Raw genomic sequence first — 20472 nt, forward strand, 5'->3', positions numbered from 1 at the left:
GGTCCCTCTGGCTCACGGTCCCTCTAGGCTCACGGTCCCTCTGGCTCACGGTCCCTCTGGCTCACGGTCCCTCTCGGCTCACGGTCCCTCTGGCTCACGGTCCCTCTCGGCTCACGGTCCCTCTAGGCTCACGGTCCCTCTAGGCTCACGGTCCCTCTCCGGCTCACGGTCCCTCTCGGCTCACGGTCCCTCTCGGCTCACGGTCCCTCTGGCTCACGGTCCCTCTCTGGCTCACGGTCCCTCTCGGCTCACGGTCCCTCTGGCTCACGGTCCCTCTCAGCTCACGGTCCCTCTAGGCTCACGGTCCCTCTCGGCTCACGGTCCCTCTCGGCTCACGGTCCCTCTAGGCTCACGGTCCCTCTAGGCTCACGGTCCCTCTCAGCTCACGGTCCCTCTGGCTCACGGTCCCTCTCAGCTCACGGTCCCTCTAGGCTCACGGTCCCTCTCAGCTCACGGTCCCTCTAGGCTCACGGTCCCTCTAGGCTCACGGTCCCTCTGGCTCACGGTCCCTCTAGGCTCACGGTCCCTCTCGGCTCACGGTCCCTCTCGGCTCACGGTCCCTCTGGCTCACGGTCCCTCTCAGCTCACGGTCCCTCTAGGCTCACGGTCCCTCTGGCTCACGGTCCCTCTAGGCTCACGGTCCCTCTAGGCTCACGGTCCCTCTAGGCTCACGGTCCCTCTCCAGCTCACGGTCCCTCTCCGGCTCACGGTCCCTCTCTGGCTCACGGTCCCTCTGGCTCACGGTCCCTCTCAGCTCACGGTCCCTCTCTGGCTCACGGTCCCTCTCGGCTCACGGTCCCTCTCAGCTCACGGTCCCTCTCAGCTCACGGTCCCTCTAGGCTCACGGTCCCTCTGGCTCACGGTCCCTCTAGGCTCACGGTCCCTCTCGGCTCACAGGCCTCTTCAAAGTGGCCTCACCCCACTTCACTCCACTTGCTGTCCACTCCGCCAAGCCCTGGCTGACCCCCACCATCTGCTTCTGCTTCACACCTTTTCTCAACCTGTCAAAGGGACTGGAGGCGGACCCGAGCCTCCTGCTAATATTCTCCAGCACACATTTGTTCCCTAGCAATACTTCCCATCCCGGCCTTATCAGCTCCCCTCCACGCAACCTCCTTGGCTCCCTTCCATGTTCTTCTCTCTCCTGAAAGCCCTTGTTCCCTTCTTACTTTCCAATCTCACACTTGCCCTCAAAAGCCCAGGCTGACGTTATCAGAGGGCAACCAGATGTCCCTGTTTGCACAGCCTGTCCCTGTCCTGGTGATTTTGTCCTTGGCCTGGGAATGACTGTCCAGGGATGCTGGTTCTCTGCTCCTGCGTCCACCATGAGCCACGCTTCTCTCCTCTCCCCACCCCAGAACATGGAATAACTGCTTTGGAAAAAGTTGCTCTATGTTTCTTTAATTCATTTTGCATACTGAGAGCTAAAGGGTTTTTAACATAGCACACGAATAAATGTAAATTTATACACTTATGCAAAAATAATATAAAAATATGCCTTTAGATTTTCTGAAAAAGTCTGGTCAGTCTATGAATTCCTCCCCTTGTCAACAATATTACTTGGCAACTCCTTATCCCTCTAGCATGCTGCTCCCTTAATACCCGCCCATCCTCAGCAATCTCTGCCTCCCTTGTCTTGTGCTAACTCATTATCGCTAATAAACACATGATTTCTCTGCTCCCTTCTCACTACACATGAATTTAAACACATACATGAAGGCTAAAGCTATTAGAAGATCGTCCGTTTCCTCTGGGGGTGAATTTACATTTCTCTTGTCAAGTCTGACCTCTGATTTACTGTTCATGAATACTAAAGTCACTCTTGCTTTTTAACAATACTAAAAGGTTTGCATTTCCGCTTAAGCCGTAGCCCTCCTGCAAGCTGGTGATCTGGCACCTGCTCCCACTTACAACTCCTGGCATAACTGTTCTCTGCCGTCACATCAGCCACCTGACCACCACCTGTGACACAGACAACGAGGCTTCCTTCTCCCCAACAGCCCCCATTGACTGCTTGTCCCCGGGCTCCTTGCCTTCCTCTCCGAGCATCAGGGCTGCTGCAAGCACACTTTCCACCTCTCCCATCACCCACGACCTGTCTCCCAGTTGGCTCCTTCCCTTGGAGCCTCCGTAGTTGGCTCCTTCCCTTGGAGCCTCCGTAGTTGGCTCCTTCCCTTGGAGCCTCCGTAGTTGGCTCTTTGATGCTCCCTAGGGCTCTGTTCTTTAAACTCCTTCTAGTCTTGACCTTCTGACCCTGGCCTCCCTGGCCGCCCCCTCGCCGCTCTCCCTGCGTGCCAGGCAACTGTCAATGCTCAGCTCTGTTTCCGCCGCCCTCTGTCACACAGGTCAGGGGCCCTGCCTCCTCGCTGGGGCTTGACCTGGTAAGACAGCCTCTCATCTCCCTGCTGACACCTTCCTCTTAACTCAGGGGCTTGCAAACCAATCCACCTTCCGTGAGGGTAGAGACAGAACCTTTTGGGACTTAGCAAGAGATGTCAGTTCTTGGGTTTAATCTGTTTCTATGATGTATTGCTGTGGTTATCCCCATTTATATAGCTGAGGAAAATGAGGCACCAAGAGGGTGAATAACCTGTCCAAGGCCCCACAGCGAATGGGGCCAGAGCTGTGATTCTAACCCAGGCCAGCCTGGCTCCAGGGCCTCCTCCTGGGCCTCTAGGGTAACGTGAAGGCCCCTTCCTCCCTTCCTCCATCCAAGGCCACAGAAACACAGCTTCCCTGTGTAGCTTGTAGGGAAGAGGACAGAGAGGGAGTGTGATGTCTCACGGCTGAAAAGCCTGTGGGGTCCATGGGCTGCCCCTCCACAGGCACCAGAGTGTCCTGCAGCACCAGTGGGAGGGGGACCTGCCCTTGGCTGCATGGGGCTCCCCCTGGCTGTGGGCTGGGCTCTTGGGGACAGGCTGGGGGAGAACACAGGCCAGGTGCATCATTTAGAAAATCACCAAGAAGGCGTGCTCAAGCTACCTTCGGGAGCCACACTGATCATTCACTGGGCAAAGTTTCTGACTGCGAGACTCTAAACTCCTCAAATCTGTAGTCTGGCTCTTCTCAACCTGCCTCCAATCTGGATGGTTTGTCAATATCTCAGGATCCACAGAGAGAGGTTTTAATAGTTTATTATGATGACCCCTCTCTACTGGCAAGATCTCCAAAGCAGCTCATGTCTCTGAGCCTAGTAAGGCTCAGTCGTTGCCGATGGACCCGGCAGGCGGGGCTCACCATGGCCCCAGTCTCGCTCATCAGCTCCCTCGTGCTGGGTCAGCTGCTTGCTCCTTTCAGAAAGGAAAGCACCTGGCATGTGTCAGGCATCTCAGGTGTCTTGAAAAGCTCCAAAGGTGAAACAGAAAACTCTCCCGGTGCGATTTTCCTATTTGATCTTTTGTCTCATGTGTTCCCTTTGGGGATGAACAAGAAATACTTCCCTGAATAATTCATAGGCCCCGAGATGGAAACATGCAGCCTCTTTTTAATAAAAAGGCTGGGACATGGCAGGGATTGTATCTCTTCTAGATGCTCTCAGCAAAAGCACAGAGATCTGACAAGCTCTTCACAAATTCCTCTTCTAATCGTGAGACAAAAATTAAAAGCCATGTAGTATTTTTAATCAAACAGATTAACATTTGGATAATATGTAAAATTATTTATGAAACTGTATGGGGCTACAAAAAACTCACAAAGGGAAGTTGAAAAAAATTAAGTAGCTGTAATTATGGTAAGGTTTGATTTCTTTTTAAAACTGAAAATGACTGTCTTCAGTTTCCTATTTCATGAGCACCTACTAGGTGCCAGGAACTCTGCTAAGATTATTATGTAAATCATTTCATTCTTTCTCGCTACATCCCACTGGGGTAGGAGCCCAATTCACCGAAACACAACAAGGCACCTAAAGGTTAAGTGACAAGTCCGAGCTTCCCCAGGAGTCAGGACCAGGGCTTAGTTCGAGTGCAGATGTAACTCGTAAGCAGACACTCTTTCCACGGGGCCTAATTCCCGTGCGTCAGCATTCTTCTGCTGGAAACCAGCAGTTAGTGCCCAGCCCCTTCTACATTTTGCAACATTACTATGAGAAATGGCAAGATAATGAAGGCTTTGGGATGCTTCGGGGAACATTTTACTTATTAGTTACAAAACCACATCCTATTAGTCTTGGACAGACACAGCCTGTCTAGTCAAATGCCTTCAGTTTGCAGAAAGGACACGGAGGTGCTGAGAGCTTAGGGGCCTTTCCTGAGGTTAAGGAGCAAGCAGCTGATGTCGCTGGGACCAGAACTGTGTCCTCAGACTCCCTGTCCAGTGCTCACTCTTCCATATCACACACCACCACCTGGTTATGGGTGCTAAGCCTCCACGGATGCGGACACGAAGGGCCCTGAGCTTTATAATAAAAGGCTCTTCTTTCCTGCGGTTCATGACATCAGCGATGTCTACTGCTAAAAATGAAACAACAATTCAGAACCAAAGCCCAGCATGCAGGCCCAGAGAACGTGGCACGGCTTTTCACAAGCTCCTCAGACCCTGGTAACTTGTGAGTTTCAATTCAGACCCTCGCAGGAAGATGACAGAGGACTGGTGAGGCAGCTGCACTAACATACGTTCATAACGGACAGAACCCTCCTGAGCGAGCAGTGTCCCCACCTAACTGAAACCGACACGGCCAGTTGGCCGGCTCCAGGGTCTCTCAAGAATGATCCATGGCAAGGGGTGGGTGCAGCAGGGCAACCTCAGGCTTCTGGCCCAGGCTGTAGATGAAGGATGTGCAGTCGTGGAGCGCCGCCACACCCCTGCGCAGCGCGGACACTGGGGCGGCTCATCTGCCTCCCACCTCTCAGGGCAACATGGCCAGACACCCCCGCTGGTAGGATGCTCCCTCCCAGCCAATGGCCTCAGAGACATGCTGGAGTCTCAGGCTCCCTTAAGGGAAGAGAGCCTCCCAGTTTGTAAAGTGTTCTGATTCTCATCCTGAAGTCTCCCCGGGATGTGGAAACCCCCAAAGGTGGCTACTGTAAGCAGCGCAGAGGCTGAGATGACAGTGACAATGCCCCACGGCCACAAGAATGTCTTTATCAAACCCAGAGCCACAGGGTGGCGCTGGCCAGGAGACCACAGCACCTAACAGGATGTTGGATAGGGCTGCTGAGGCTATGCACAGCCAACTCTGGGGCGCCATTTGCATAAACTATGGTAGAAACGGTGCCCTCTGGCTTCAGGCCATGTGACAGCCTGGCAAGTTAACTGCATGGGGCCTTTGGAAGCAGAAGAGGGTGTGAGGGTCATGTGCTACCTGCCGCTTCCAAGAGCTGTCCCCATGCCAGAGTGGGGGCCGCCACCGGGCTCGCGGACTCACCAGTCGCTGCATGCTCTTCACGTGGGTGGGGCTGATGGCTAAGGCCTCTTCATACCACCGCCGTGCCTCGTCCATGCTTCCCCGGAGCTCGGCAATCTGGCCGCGCATGTAGAGGACGTTGTGGGACATTGGGAAGAGATTGGCAGCTTCTTGGGTACAGGCTGTGGCTTCTGCAGGCTTCCCGATGCCGATGTAGACTTCAGCTGTGAGGAGAGAGCAACGGCACATGCTTTCCTGGTGCCCCTCTGAGGCCCTGCGAGCAGCCACCACTCTGATGTTCATGTTCCCCGCACGGGAGTCTGGCGGGGCCCGGAGCCAGCTGATCCCTGCTCCGAGTAGAAAGGGCTGCCGCCGACAGTCCCTCCTGCCCACTCCTACACAGGGACTGGAGTCTCTCGTGTTGTGGGCCTTGCAGGGCAGGCATAGGTCACCACCAGGCAGGGGGCAGTGAGGCCTGCCTGGTCCCTGCCCCAACCTCTGAGGACACCCACCCTCAGGGCCCACCTGGGGCTCCTCAGTGTCTGGACAGAGGCTGGCCCGGTCCAACCCTCGGCTCTGACCCCCATAGAAAAAGGGCCAGAATGAACAAGGGGACAAGCAGACCAGAGGCACACAGACCCTCAGAGGGCAATGGCTCCACCCTCTGACCCACTCTCCTGACGCCAAGAAGTATGATGGGGCTGCAGGCTCCGGCTATCACGTTCACAGGCATGATGCAAGATGGCTGCCCCACCAGACCCGGCCCCTGAGCTCACCTCTGACCAGGGGAAGTTGATGCACCCTGTAAACTCTTATCTGTGTCACAATGACAAAGCCCTTTGACGAGCCAAGCTATCGCTTTTAAAACAAACAGGAAAATGACCCTCCTACCGATCCCAGGCCTCAACTCTCTCACCTCTACATGGAGCCAAACCCCTCTGCAGCCCTGGCCTCCCTGAAGAGCCCTTTTGAGTGTTTCCAAGGGTGGCCTCCCTGCCTCCCAGGTGCACACTTGTCGAATATCCAGGGGGAACGTGTCACCTGGCCCCGAGGGCCTCTTCTCCTGAGGCCTTGCCAACTGAGGCACCACCATCTTTCTAGTCAGCTGGGCCTGAGGCTTCAGGGACATCTGAATCACCCCCTATCCCTCTCCAGGGCCAGCAGGGCCACATGGTCAAGTCTGCAGCCCAGAGCCTCACGCAGGGGCCGCCTGCTGTGTCGGGGCTCAAAGACCCCTTCTCCCACCTGCAGGCCAGACCCTTCCTCAGCACTCTTGCCTTGACCACTGGCGTATCCTGCAGTAAAAGAGGTTTGCACCCCCATCTCCCAGTTATGTGTATGTTTGTATGAATTAATATCTTACATGTCATATGATCCACAACAGCACACAAAATAGAAATGTTAAAAGAACAAAAATAAAAAAAGAAAGTTTAGGCAGGGTGCGGTGGCTTGTGCCTGTAATCCTAGTACTTTGGGAGGCCAAGGCGGGCGGATAGCTTGAGGTCAGGAGTTCGAAACCAGCCTGGCCAACATGGGGAAACCCCGTCTCTACCAAAAACACAAAAAATTAGCCGGGCGTGGTGTTGCGCACCTGTAATACCAACTACTAGGGAGGCTGAGGCAAGAGAATCACTTGAACCTGGGAGGTGGAGGTTGCAGTGAGCCAAGATCATGCCAGCCTGGGTGACAGAGTAAGACTCCGTCTCAAAAACAAAACAAAACAAAACAAAAAACACCAAACAACAACAACAACCAAAAAAAAACAAGAAAGTTTTACTATTTTCTTTGTGCCCCTTACCGTGTCATCTCCTGGAGCCCACTTTGGAAACTGCCTCAATTATGCAGAGACTCCCCTCCCTGCCTCCTGCCCTGGCCATGAGCCTGTCCTCCACAGCTGCTGCCAGGTTAACCCTGAGACCAACCTCTGGGGCAGCAGCCACCTGCTCCGAAGCCCTCCTTCCCTGGGGCCTGTGGCTTCTGCGTCTGCCCAACAGGCAGCCAGGCCGAGGCCCTGTGCTCTGATTTTCTGGACCCACCGGAATATGGGCTGTAAGCGACAAGAGGGCAGGGATGGTGTCTGTGCTGCCCACTGCTGCGTCCCCAGGGACTAGAACAGTGCCTGGCACATAGTCAGAGCTCACTGAATCGCTGAATGGGTGAATGGTAACTAACAACAGCAGTAGCTAACACTTATTAAACATGTGCTTTGTACCTAGAGGCCTTCTCAGTTCTCATTTTATCTGCATGGTGATCCAGTAGGTACTACTATTTTATCCCCATTGTTCAGAGGAGGAAACTGAGGTACAGAAAGCGTGAACACCCTGCCCGAGTTCTCAGGGCAAACTGGAGGCAGAGCTGGAATTAGAACCCCGGCCACCTGGCTGGGAGCCTGTGCTTGCAGCCTCCACAGACAACAGCATCTCCTCTGGCCCAGGGTGACATCTGACTCCTCTGCAGGCCTTGGGAGCCGGGCGCACTGCCCTTATCTGCTTCCTACTGCTTCCCCGAGCCCCCGGGCTCTGGCCTTGCTAGTGCTGCTTCTGCACACACAGTGGGTGTCCCTGTCTCCACACTTGTGTTGATTCTGTGGCTTGTGCCTGTAAAGCCGTCACTCCAGCCTCCTTCAGGGCCCAGATTGATCCCGCCGTCCCAGGGAGCTCTCTGACCACCTGCCTCAGCTGAAAGGAAAGCCCAGCCTCTGCAGCTCCTGATAGCCGGGTCCCCGTAAGTATTTTTGTGAGGTCTCGGGTATGCCTGGGATAGTACGCTTCCAGGGCAGGCGCTGGGGCAGATCCACCTTTCTGGCTCCCAGCTTCAGGCCCGGGGGCGGGGAAATGGCTGGTGTGTATCTCATGGTTGTGGTTAGTGGCAGATGCTGCTGACCTTTGACCTCAGTCAGCCTGGCTGGCTGGTCCCTCCCTCGAGCACCTCACTTTCCTGGTGATGATATTTGTACCAACGACTGATTCCCCAGGCCTTCTCTCCCCAAGAGAAGGCTCTGGAAAAAGCGGGCCTCACCTGGCCCCGATGCACCCAGTACCTTCTATCTGTCCTTGTGCCTGCCAGTCCCTCCTCACCAGAGATGACGGGGCCCAGGGGCTTGTGGAGGGGCATACTGGGTGACTCCTGCAGACACAGAAACTCAGGCCATTCCAGCACCATGCATTGAGCCCTGAAGGTGACCGCCCAGCCACGCCTGCCTCCCAATCTCAGGAGACTCAACTCAGAAGGTACCTCCTGAACTTCTGTACACACAGGGGACTCTATAGGGACAAAGAAGACATTTCTCTGTCCTTTAGTTTGGACCAGGCAAAACCTCTCCCTTCTGGGAGAGAAACACCTCCTAATGACACCATCGGGCTGTCTGATGCCTTTCAGTAACACAATTCCCTCGACGCCCTCACCAAAGAGTCAAATGTGTGCCCACTGAGGTTTTGGTTCTCGAGTGCGGCAGCAACACAGGGGAGCGGGACAGAGCATCCCTCTCATTGCATGCCTGCCTCCTGCCTCACTGCCAAGCTGTGAGTGAGTTCACTTCCAAGATCCCAATCCTGGAGATGCTGTGGGCTGGTGAGGCCGCCCAGCCTCTCCCACTTAGAGCATTATGAACAAAGGCTGACATGGGAGAGCAGGGATGTACATGTCCAGAATAAGAATCAACGTGGGGAAAGCTGTAAATGCCAGTAAGACTGTGTGCATGTCATTCCTGCTCTCCAGGGGTCCTCCGTGAGACCGAATGTGATTCCAAGTATCTCACTGGTCGCCGAGCCTGCCTAAGCCTCAGGCCTGATGCTCTCGCTCCCTTCACGTGATGGGGAAACGGGAGACACAGATAGAACCAAGTCAGGATCATGATGGTGAGGGAAAGAATCCAGCCCCCTATGGCACTTTTCAGTGCTGTGGAAGTTGCTGGAGGAAACCTATGGCTCTGATAAGGCCTGTGACACTGACAGATGTGGCAGGAAAATGCACAGCCTAGGGTTGCTCCCAAATCCCTCCGTTTCCAGCTCAAAAGGAAGGACTGAAGGCACAACGTCCTGCAGCGATTTTCAAACCATTTTCACCAGTGAAGGCTGTTTCTTCCAAAGGGATCCTACCCCAGGATATAAAAGACTCCTAAGAGTGGGCAGTGTGGCTACCTCTTGTTTGCCCCCCTCCTCTGCCTCCGAGGCACCACTGGGAACACTAGGGTTTCCAATTTGCAAGCCACAGTGTCATGAGAACATGGAGGACTTGGTTCTTGGCCCTGGGCCTCGTGTGTGGCCTTGGGCAAGTCGATCACTTTCTCTGGGCCTGTCCACCTGTCAGGTGGGGGGCCTGCGCCTGGCCCACAGCTCTCCCAGGGCAGTGGCGGGCATCAGACATCACAGGAGTGGCAGGGATCAAGACAAGGCCGTGCCAAGGGATCAACCCTAGGCTGAGCATTTTCCTGCCACATCTGTCCAGGAGCACAGGCCTTATACCAGTGCCGTGGGTTTCCTCCAGCAACTTCCATTCACCAGGAAGTCTGAAGCCCAAAGCGAGTCACAAATGGTGAGGGTAACTCTTAGTCAAGCCTAAGCTCTCTTGGAGACCGCAGGGTGAGGAAGCTGAGGTGCAAAGAGATAACTGGACTCATTTGAGCCTCGCAGCTCTATTTCACCGGGTCAGAGTATTTGGTGGATCCAGGTCTAGCCTTTCCATTTCACCATGGCCCCTTAAGACAATGACTCCGAATAGGCATTCCCTCTCTAAGAGGAAATTACACTTGCATGAGGCACAATGTCTTAGGCTCCAGGAATGACGCTTTAGTGGTGGGGTTTCAGACACCAATCAGGTAGTTTGAGATGGAGTTGGAGAAGAAAAGGAAAGGATTTCTAAGGTTTCCCACCACCTCTGAGATCACCCCAGGATGTAGCTTTTGCCTAGGCATGTGGCTGGGCCTCTAGGACAGAACGAGGCCACAAGTATTGACTATGAACCTGCACTACTTGAAAAGCCTTCTTTCCTGGGAGTCCGCCGCCAAACAAGGACCACATATTTCCACCCAGCTTCCCCAGTAGCAGAGCTGTGGATTTGATCTCCATCTGCCTCCTTCATCTTCATTGGTTTGGAACTCAGGAAGAAAAGAATATCGTTTATACTTTCCCAAAGCCCCTCACGTAGAAACAGTATGGCTTTCTCACTAAACTATAGACAACTCCTAGTCACAGTCACCTCTGTATCCCTCAGCAGAGGATCTAGAGGCTGGTCCCCTTGGACACAACTTAGCAGGTGCTCAAGAAAAGTCTGCAGATTAATGAATGCTGGGTGTAGGTCAGAGCAGGGCAGCCATTTCTGTGGCACAGGTCAACAAAGACAGGTGAATGCCAGGGAAGCAACAGCAAATGAAATCTCCCTGTTCCTTTCACCAAGGAGTGAATTCAATTTAAAGAAAATAAAGGGCCTTGTGAGCTTATTAAGAGATACAAGAACTGGTACCAAAGGAACAGAATCACAGCGAAACAGGCTCTGGGAACTCAACGCCATCAGCTGCCAACAAGAACACACTTCAGCACAAGGTCAGTGCTCCAGCTGCAGGGTCTGGAAGGTCACTCTCTGAAGAGGTTCCAGGGACAGATATTCTGTCCTGGCTGCTGGTGGCTGACTGCCTCTCACCAAAGGTAAGGGGTGTGGATACTTCCTACCTTATTTTGGGAGCTCCATAAGTTCTGAATGTTCTCTTAGGAACCCTTGGTTTGTCCCTGCTATTGGGTTACTATGAAAAATGTTGTGGATAAAATCTCCCCACCGTGTACAAAGCTTATTTGGCATGAACATAACCCGTATGCTTTTGCTTGGCATTTAAAATTCAAAATTAGGGCCTGCCGCCTTTCCAACCTCCTTTTTTGCCCCAAATGCCTTTCAGCTTCCCTCTGCCCAGGACCTCCCAGAAACCCAGGGCAAGCACTTTTCACCCTCCCATTCTTCCTCTACCCTGTGTGTGCTCTGGGACACCCCTCGACCTCATCTGCCCTGTCACAGTGAGCCACAAGTGTGCCAACCCTCCCGCAGGGCTGGGTCAAGCCTGTTCCTTCCTCGCACCCTAACTCTGCCTTGCACACAGAGGGCTTCCTGGAACGGTTTGCTGAACCAGACTGGAGATGTGATCCCAAAAGGGCTGAGCTACCATGTGAAGGTTTCTCTCTCAAGGTGAAGTGGTGTTCCTGGCTGGGGGACCTGGTGCTAGATGCACCCAGAACCTCACGCGGGTCTAGTTTCCTCATTCATTCATTCATTTATTCATCAAATGCTTGTCAAGCCCCTGCTTCATGTCAGCTGCAAGGGGCTTGCCCTGGGCTTGGCTGTGCAGGGAGTGCACAGGCACTGGGCTGAGGGGGCTGACAACCAGCCTGGGCCCCACTGCAGGCTGTATGCCTGGACAGGGCTGCACCAGCCCGGAGGAATGCAAAGAAGCCCTTTGCTTCTCACAAAGGTGTCCTCCACTAGCCAAGGCTGCTCCCTCTGGAGGCTTAGTCTATTCAGAAGGGACATCTTTCGGAAACGCACACAAAGGAGCAGTCTAAGCTGGAGGCAGCCCTCAGAACGGCCCCGAGATCTTCTACCTCACCTGCACCTGGCAGAGAAACGTGATGGAAAGGATGCACAGCAGTAGGTACCTCCCGACCTTGAAGCTCAAGCCGGCAGGCTCCCTGACCCCTCCAAACCATGTCCTTTACCCCTGACCCTGCCTCCCTAAAGAGAGATGCTGTGGAGGGCAGAGGGGTCCCACCTGATTGCAGGGTGTCTGCTAGCACAGAGGGTGCTCCTGGAGCCCACCTTCTTTTTCACATAAAAATCAGCACAAGGGCCAAGCAGAAAGGGATCCTGTGTCCTGATGGGTCTCCTGTCACCCTTCCAAGCCCTCAAGGCCTAGAGAGGCCTTCAGCTCTGTCGGCTCTCACTGGACTTAGCCTTAATTCTTTTTTTGTCTGAGGAGGGTTAGCAAGTGGAAGGAGGCAGTGATTTTGTCTTCAGGTGCAGACCTACCCTGAGCTTCTCTGGGCCAGGCGCCGTGCTGGGACCTGAAGTTCCCAAATTGAGCACAGCCCAGGCTCTGGCCTCACTGAAGGCCCAGCCAAATGTCTTTGCCAGGGTCGGGACTAATGCAACTGCCATTAGTCTCTGAGTCTGCGTCTGGCTGTGTCAGTTTGTCAAGAGGGATCCCTTCTCCAGGGGCTCCGTGGCACAGCAAGACAAGCTCCTCCTCCCCTAGCTGCAGCAGTGACAGGCGCTAGCCCTTCCTGGCCTCAGCCCCACTGTTCTGACTCCTGACCCAACCCCTCGGCTGCCTTGACAAATCACTCAGAGAGAAGTCAGAAGCCAGACAAGTGGACCCCGAGCCTCTTCTGGCCACCAAACTGACAACTCATCTGTGTCCTCTGTTCCGTCCACTCTGTGTCTCTTCTGCCTTTGCTGCTGAGAGCCAACCCCTCTGCCTGTGCCCTGGACCCCACCACGCTCTTGCTGGAGGAATTCATTTCACCTCCACACATCCCCCCTCTCTTCTGGATGCCGAGGGCCTCATTTTTACCTGATCATCCCTGTTGGCAATCAACGTGCTCCAATGGGCTTCAGCCTCCTCGGTCCCCACGCAGCTCTGCACACCCAATCAACATGCTCCAACGGGTTTCAGCCCCCTTCAAGCCCCAGGCTCCCCGTCACATCCCTCATTTCTGCTCCAGAGGGATTCTTCTTGCAAGAACTGTGCACCTTCTGTGCCTCAACTTCCTCACTTGCCATTTGCTCTGCAACCCACACCAGATGGCATCCATCTCCACCATGCCACTAAATCCAGTCTCGTCACCATCACCAACACTCCCATACACCAGGTCCAGCAAATGCTTTTGTCTCTACATTCCCAACCTCTCAGCGGCACTGCCCACTGGCCACATCCTCCTTAAAAATCGTTATTTTAGTAGTTGTTATGTGTTTGCTATGTTATGTGGTTGTCCTAACTCTCTTCATTTAACAGAGGACACAGAGGCTCAGTGGGAGTGGGAATAGCTTGCCCAGGTATTACTGCTAGTGTGTGGTGGGGCCAGGGTCGTAACTGATGAGTCAGACCCAGGTTCTCGCCTTCACTGCATGGGTTCCTTCCTGCCCCCACGGCTGCCGCGATGCTGTCTGCGCTGCTTTCCTCCCGCCTTGCCGACCACTCCCCTTCAGTTGCTGTGGCTCTTCCTCTGCTCCTCAAGCTTTTTTTCTTTTTTCAAGATGGAGTTTCGCTCTTGTTGCTCAGGCTGGAGTGCAGTGGTGCGATCTTGGCTCACTGTGGCCTCCGCCTCCCAGGTTCAAGCGATTCTCCTGCCTCAGCCTCCCGAGTAGCTGGGATTACAGGTGCCTGCCACCACACCTGGCTACTTTTGTATTTTTAGTAGAGATGGGGTTTCACCATGTTGGCCAGGATGGTCTTGAACTCCTGACCTCAGGTGACTGACCCGCCTCAGCCTTCCAAACTGCTGGGATTACAGGCATGAGCCACTGCAGCCGGCTGCTCCCCAAGCGTTAAATGTGGAGGGGATCAGTCTCAGTCTGGCCCTTTTACTTCTCCACCTACATTCTCTTCTTAGGCCGTCTTAGCACCTATCTTAGGCCTTTAAAGGGGATTTTAAATCCCAACTCTTAAAGGTATGTTTCCAGCCCAGATCTGAAATGTAGACTGGAACATCCAGCCGCCTGCCTGGCATCCTGACTTCCTTGTCCTCAGGCACCTGATGCTTCCAAGCTCAAGTGGGACTCTGAAGTCTCTGCCTCCCTGACCCCGACTCATCAGTTCTTCCCCAGGCTTCCTCATTGCAGCAAATGGTGTCACCAGTCACCCACAGATTCAAGCCCCACACTCAGGTTTCCTTCCGTATTCCTCCTTTTCCTTCACCCCTCAACATCCAACCTACAACAAGTCCCATCAGTTCTGCCTCAGAAGGCATCTCAGGGTCCCCTCCTCTTCATCTCCATTGAGATCGCAGACCAAGCTGCTCTCCTCCACCACCTGACCAGTGCTCCCAGTTTCCTGCTCTGCTGGTGTCCACTTTGACTGCCTTCCATCCCATTCTCCACATTTAGCTGGAGTGATTTTTTTTTTCCAGAGAGGGGTCTTGCTATGTTGCCCAGGCCAGACTCAGGCAATCCTCCCACCTCAGCCTCTTAAGTAGTGCCCAGCTTGGAGTGATCTTTTGAAAGTGGTCCTTTCATGCTCCTGCTTCAAGTCCTTCAGTAGCTTTCCAATGATTTTAGGATTAAGTAAAAGATCTTAACATGGCTACCAGGGGTGCTGGCATGACTTGAGCCTGGGCCCTTCTCCTGGCTCCCCTTGGCTGCTTTACTGCTTACTCCTCAGGGTTCATGCCCCAGGGGCCAGCATTCCTCTAACACTCAGAGCTCAGGCTGCCCCCAGGACTTCCCACGTGCTGTTCTATGCCTCCATCGTCCCTGACCTGGTGCTAGTCACTGTTGAGGTCACTGCCCAAGTGTGTGCAGGCCCCCTCTGGCTCCCCTGGTTGGGGAAGGCCTTGTGTTATGAGGGGTCGCAGGGGCCTACAGTGCTTCCCCCAGCACTCGGCACAGGGAGTTAAGTGCTTCTGTCATTGTTCTGTTTCACATCTACAAACGCCATGAAGGCCAGGAGCTGTGTCTGCCTTCATAACCATAGGACTCCAGTGCCTCGCTCCACTGTGGCATGTGGAGATGCTGGACGATACTGTGTTGACAACTGAGTGCCTACTGTGGGTTGGAGCTAGGGTTCTGGGGCCACACTGGTTGGGTTTACATTCTGACTTTCTAACTCATTAGCCATGTAACCTTAGGCAAGTGATCTGATAGCTGTGTCTCAGTTTCTTCACCTATAGAATGGGGTGAATACGGGTATTTATACCTCATAAGGTTATTATGAGGACTGAACAAATTAAGACATATTAAAGTCCTTGGAATAGCATCTGACACATCCACAGTGTGTGGTAAACGTTAGCTGGACAGGCTTGACCCTCAGGGACGTCGTGTTCCCTCTCACAGGTGCTCCCTGTACAGTGACTGCACACACCACCTGTCTGGGAGCTGTCTTCATCTCATCACGAACGGGGCAAGGCTACGGGATTACCCCTTGACCCTGCTGATGCAACCTCTGGTGCCTGGGAGGAGTCTGGGCAAAGGGGCCAGGCCAGGCCAGGGCCAAGGAATTTGTGAGAGTATTACAGCCTTAAATTTCCAGCAGAAATCAGAAAGTCTGATCTTGCACATCTAAGAATAGCCACTGGTTTCAACCATGAGAGGTGCCAAAGTGAAAGCTATAATTATTAGTAAGTAACAAGCAGAAATTAACCACCTACCGCAAAGTCATTTTTAGCTGCCGTCCCAAGGTGGAAATTGAAAAATGGGCACCAAGAAGCTGTTTGGTTTGGAAAAGACCCTGGCTCACTGCTGAAGAGCTGTGGACATGCGAATTTCCAATGCCAGCAGTAAGGTGTGCACTCAAGGAAGATGAGGAATGGCTCCTAAGGAACCATGTCTTGAGGTGCCACATCCCATGCTTTAATGGCACTCTCCTGACTTCTGCACATCGAGACTGCAAAGGCGCTCACTTCTATCCAGCCTGGGCTCCCACATTACAAAAATGGAGAAAATAACCTTTCTCTGACTTTCTTTACAGAATAGTATATAGACAAATGGCACTGGAAGATACCCGGAACTTTTAGGAAAAGAAACCATAAACATGAGTTGTTGCTTTCCAAATATCATGGGAGGCACAGATGCCATTAGAAAAAATTGATAAACTTATTTTAAAAAATGGCAAAAAAGACAAACAAAAACTAAAAAAAAAAACAAAAAAAAAAACAACCCTTGGAAGAAGATGTTTACAGCACCTCTTTCAGAGACAAGGCAGATTTCTTTGACACACAATAAATGCTTGAAATAAAAAGGAAAAGCTCAGTATCTAAGGAGATAAATCGTCAAAAGCTATGGACAGAAAACTGAAATACCATTTTCTACTTGTCAGACTGGCAAAGATCAAGGATTTTGAGAATTCATTGTGTTGGCAAGGGTGTGAGAAAGTGGACATTAGCACATTGTTGACTGGAATGTAAACTGGTACAATTCTGTGGAAGGCAATGGACAAAACTTATCAAAATTAAAGAGTACACACCCTTTCATCCATCAGTTCCACTGTTTAGAGTTTATCTTACAGATAAAAAAAAAAGTACACAGTCGGCCCTCAGTATCCATGGGGAATTGGTTCTGGGACCTCCCTCGAATACCAAAATCCATGGATGTTCTAGTCCCTGATATGAAATGGTGCAGGATTTGCACATCCTCCTGTGTATTTTAAATTATCCTATGCACATCCTCCTGTGTATTTTAAGTCATCTCTAGATTACTTAAAATACCTAATACAATGTAAATGCTATTTAAATAGTTCTTATACTGTATTGTTTAGGGAATAATGACAAGAAGACAAAGTTTGTACTTGTTCAGTACAGACAGATTTTTTTCAGATATTTTTAATTCAAGGTTGGTTAAATCCATGGATGCAGAACCCGAGAATGTGAAGGGTAGACTGTGTATAGGGATACTTATTGAAGCATTATCTGTAATAGCAAAATACTAGAGCGGGGGAGCTCAAACCACATAAGGTAAAACCCGACAGTGCAGTGAAAGCTGTTTTCTTCTAAATTTACCTCTTAAAAGGCTATGTGAATGTATGATATGATTCTACATCTTGACTCAAGCAAAATCATTGCTTTGAGAGAGTCAATATGGCACAAATTGCCATAATAATCTAAATGTTATCAGCTGAATTTAAGATTCAAATCTAAATGTTAATCAGTAGAGTATCGGTTAAATGATGGTCTAACCATACAGTAGACATACTCTGTAGCCGTGACAAAGTATAAGTCACCTTACAGGTGCTGATGTGCACTGACCTACCAGGTAGCACATTCAGAGGGTGGTGGGGGACAAAGTACAGCGTGTGAGATTTCTGGAAGATGCACAGAACCGGTTGACAGTGGTTGCCTGTGGCGGGGGTGACTGAGGCTCAGGGATAAGAGGGAGCCTTTTCACTTTGTGGCTTTTCAATTGTGTGCCATGGACCTATGGAAGGGAGCACCTATCACACAGAAAGTGGGGACCTGCTGTGGGCAAGCATCCCTCATCTCCTGGGCCTGTCCCCTTACAAAGCAGCTGGTGGCACAGGTATCCTATTCACTATCTCCTTGCCATACACATGCACAGACAAGTGGCCTAGGGACTCTCTGCTACGATAGATTTCTCTGCTGGAAATCCAAGGTCATCTCCGAGTGACCTTTCCTGCAAGCCTCAAATCTGGGTCCACCTCCACTGTGGGCTCCCATCACGAGCTCCCACTGTACTCAGTTCACCAGAAAAAACCACCAGGAGAGAACAGGCCCACAAATGCCACCCAGACACCATGGCTTTGGGTGTCAGGCCTTGATCTAACTAATTTCTTCTAAAGCTTACAAAACTTATGGGCTCTGGCAGTATTGTGGGAGCTGATGATAGACACAGGAAACAGAGGTTACCTGGTTTCCAAGAACTGCCAAAAAATTGAGTCACATTTATTTTGCCTCTCAGAGCAGCAGAACTCAAATCACATAAGGTTAAAACCCGGCAGTGCAGTAGAAACTGTCTTCTAAATTTTCCTCTTGAAGGACTATGTGAATATATGATACGATTCTAAATCTTGACTCAAGCAAAGTCATTGCTTTGAAACAGTCAATATGGCACAAATTCCACAAAGATCCTAACTGACTCCATTCATTCGTCCTACACGTAATGCTCACCGTATGCATACAGCACAGTTTGCTCAGGGTCTACAGGGTTGACAGTCACTTTCCATAGCTCAATTCCACCACCTTCTAGAATAGTAAAGCCACACCCATTAGCTAGGAAGGAGAACTTGACTCTGTCCTACGGACCATGCAATGAGAAATGGATCTTGTGTGATTATATTAAAATTCAAGGACAGCTCCAAGAAGGCTGGGCATGGTGCCTCACACCTGTAATCCCAGCACCTTAGGAGGCTGAGGCAGGCAGATCACCTGAGGTCAGGAGTTCGAGACCAAGCCTGGCCAACATGGTGAAACCCTGTCTCTTCTAAAAATACAAAAATCAGTGGAGCATGGTGGCAGGCACCTGTAATCCCAGCTATTTGGGAGGCTGAGGCAAGAGAATTGCTTGAACCCAGCAGCAGACGTTGCAGTAAGCCGAGATCACACCATTGCACTCCAGCCTGGGCGAAAGAGTGAGACTCCAACCCCCCGAAAAAATAAAATGAAAGGATAGCTCCAAGCTGAATCTTAGCCATCAAGTTCTTCAATATTCTAATCATCAGCTACAAAATTTCCTCCCCAACAGTCACGGCAGGCCATGCAAAGTGGGGCAAAGTCTCTGGATAACTGAGTTGGGGGCAGCAAGACACCAGGTGGAGGTCTCCTGGAATATGTTGACTTTCAGATCATTACGTTTTCCGAGAAACAAGCAAGAGAAGCACCACCTTTGAGGTCAGTGGGCTAGTTCCGCCCTGGAGGGATGGCCTTCAGCCCTTCTGGTGTTTTAGACTTCAGCACTTCAGAAACCCAACTTTGAGACCAATTTGAAAGGCAACTCTGCCCCTACACCAGCCCCACAAGTTCAGGTTTACCTGGCCTGGACACTAAACCATACTCCTTCCCTTTCTGTTCTCTGTAGTCGTTGTTCATGGGGGTGACTGACTAGGACAGGCATCAGAGTTCTCAGCCAGGGACTGGACTTTTGCATAAGGGAGCTGTGGAGGAGGCATTACTGCTACTCCTTGGCCCTCAGAGCCAGAATGTCTGGGACCTCTCTAAGCAAGAGGCCAAATGCTGCAGGCGTCTGCAGCAGAGAAGAACAATTGCGAATTCATGAATCACCCCTCTTTTGTACTTCTGCTTAGAAGAATATAATTTGTTAATTTACGGTAGTCGTTATGGTGCAATTGAAGATGCCAACACAGAAAAGGCTGACTGAGCTGGGCTCTGTGGCACACCAAGGCCAGGTAAATCCAAACATGTTTTCCATGTGAAGGCCTGCCAGTGGTGTCAAACGGGGTGGAATATCACACGATTAGCCTTGGCAAAAAAGGAGTCAACAGAAGGACAATTGGTGGATAATAAGCACCCTTCTCAGCCAAATGTGGGCTTTCACCACGCACTGTAAGAGTCAAGCCTGAGAAGGCCCAGGTAGGGCTATACAGACCAAGTGATGAAACCTGAGGAGGGGAATTACCTTTTATGTCAAAATATAAATATGTAAGTAAATCCACAGCCATTATTTCTTGGAAGCGCAGCGTAGTGGGATTCTCGTTATTAAAATGCCTGCACAGGCCAGGCGCGGTGGCTCACGCCCGTAATCCCAGCACTTTGGGAGGCCAAGGTGGGCGGATAACCTGAGGTCAGGAGTTCGAGACCAGCCTGGCCAAGATGGTGAAACCTCATCTCTACTAAAAACACAAAAATTAGCCGGGCATGGTGGTGGGTGCCTGTAATTCCAGCTACTTGGGAGGCTGAGGCAGAAGAATCGCTTGAACCTGGGAGACAGAGGTTGCAGTGAGCCGAGATAGCAGTACTGCACTCCAGCCTGGGTGACAGAGCAAGACTCCGTCTCAAAAAAAAAAAAAAAAAAAGCCTGGACACTGCGTTTATTTTTGGGCTTTTTAGTGGTGCAGAAGCATCGCTAAGCCAGCAGAGTGCTCTGGGAACTGGGGAAGGGGCACACATGCCCCCATTCTGGACCAGTCTCCAGGTCAGAGGCTGCTGCTGTCTCTCTAGGAAATTACAGAGAGAGCCATCAGAGGGGCAGAGAAGCATAGGAACATAGGGGCACCAAACACACAGCCCCTTCCCTGGCTTTATAAAGACATCCACGTCTTTAACACTTCCTGGCCCTCTCTCAGGGGCTCTAAGAATTCACTGTCAAGATGTGCCAGGCATTGCATTCATCAACCCTGGGAGATGGGTGCTATTCCTAAGCCCATCAAACAGAATTGGAAACTGAGGCTGAGTTAAATACTTTAACTCAAATCTACCCAGTTGGTACAGCTATGACTCCAAGTCACTCACAAAGACAGTCTCTATAGC

The 20472-nt window shown here is 51.8% G+C and overlaps 1 protein-coding gene across 10 annotated transcripts in view; it reads right to left on the reverse strand.

Annotated features, from left to right (window-relative positions):
* The window catches only part of TTC7B (tetratricopeptide repeat domain 7B), a 292264-nt gene that overhangs the window by 45001 nt on the left and 226791 nt on the right, over nt 1-20472 (reverse strand). For all 10 annotated transcript variants that reach the window (XM_063651994.1, XM_063651990.1, XM_063651993.1 and 7 more), the window contains one exon: nt 5363-5565. In XM_063651994.1, coding sequence (XP_063508064.1) covers nt 5363-5565 — 203 coding nt within the window. The remainder of the gene's footprint in view (nt 1-5362; nt 5566-20472) is intronic.

This window comes from Pongo pygmaeus, chromosome 15, assembly GCF_028885625.2.
Source record: "Pongo pygmaeus isolate AG05252 chromosome 15, NHGRI_mPonPyg2-v2.0_pri, whole genome shotgun sequence".
Taxonomy (NCBI): domain Eukaryota; kingdom Metazoa; phylum Chordata; class Mammalia; order Primates; family Hominidae; genus Pongo; species Pongo pygmaeus.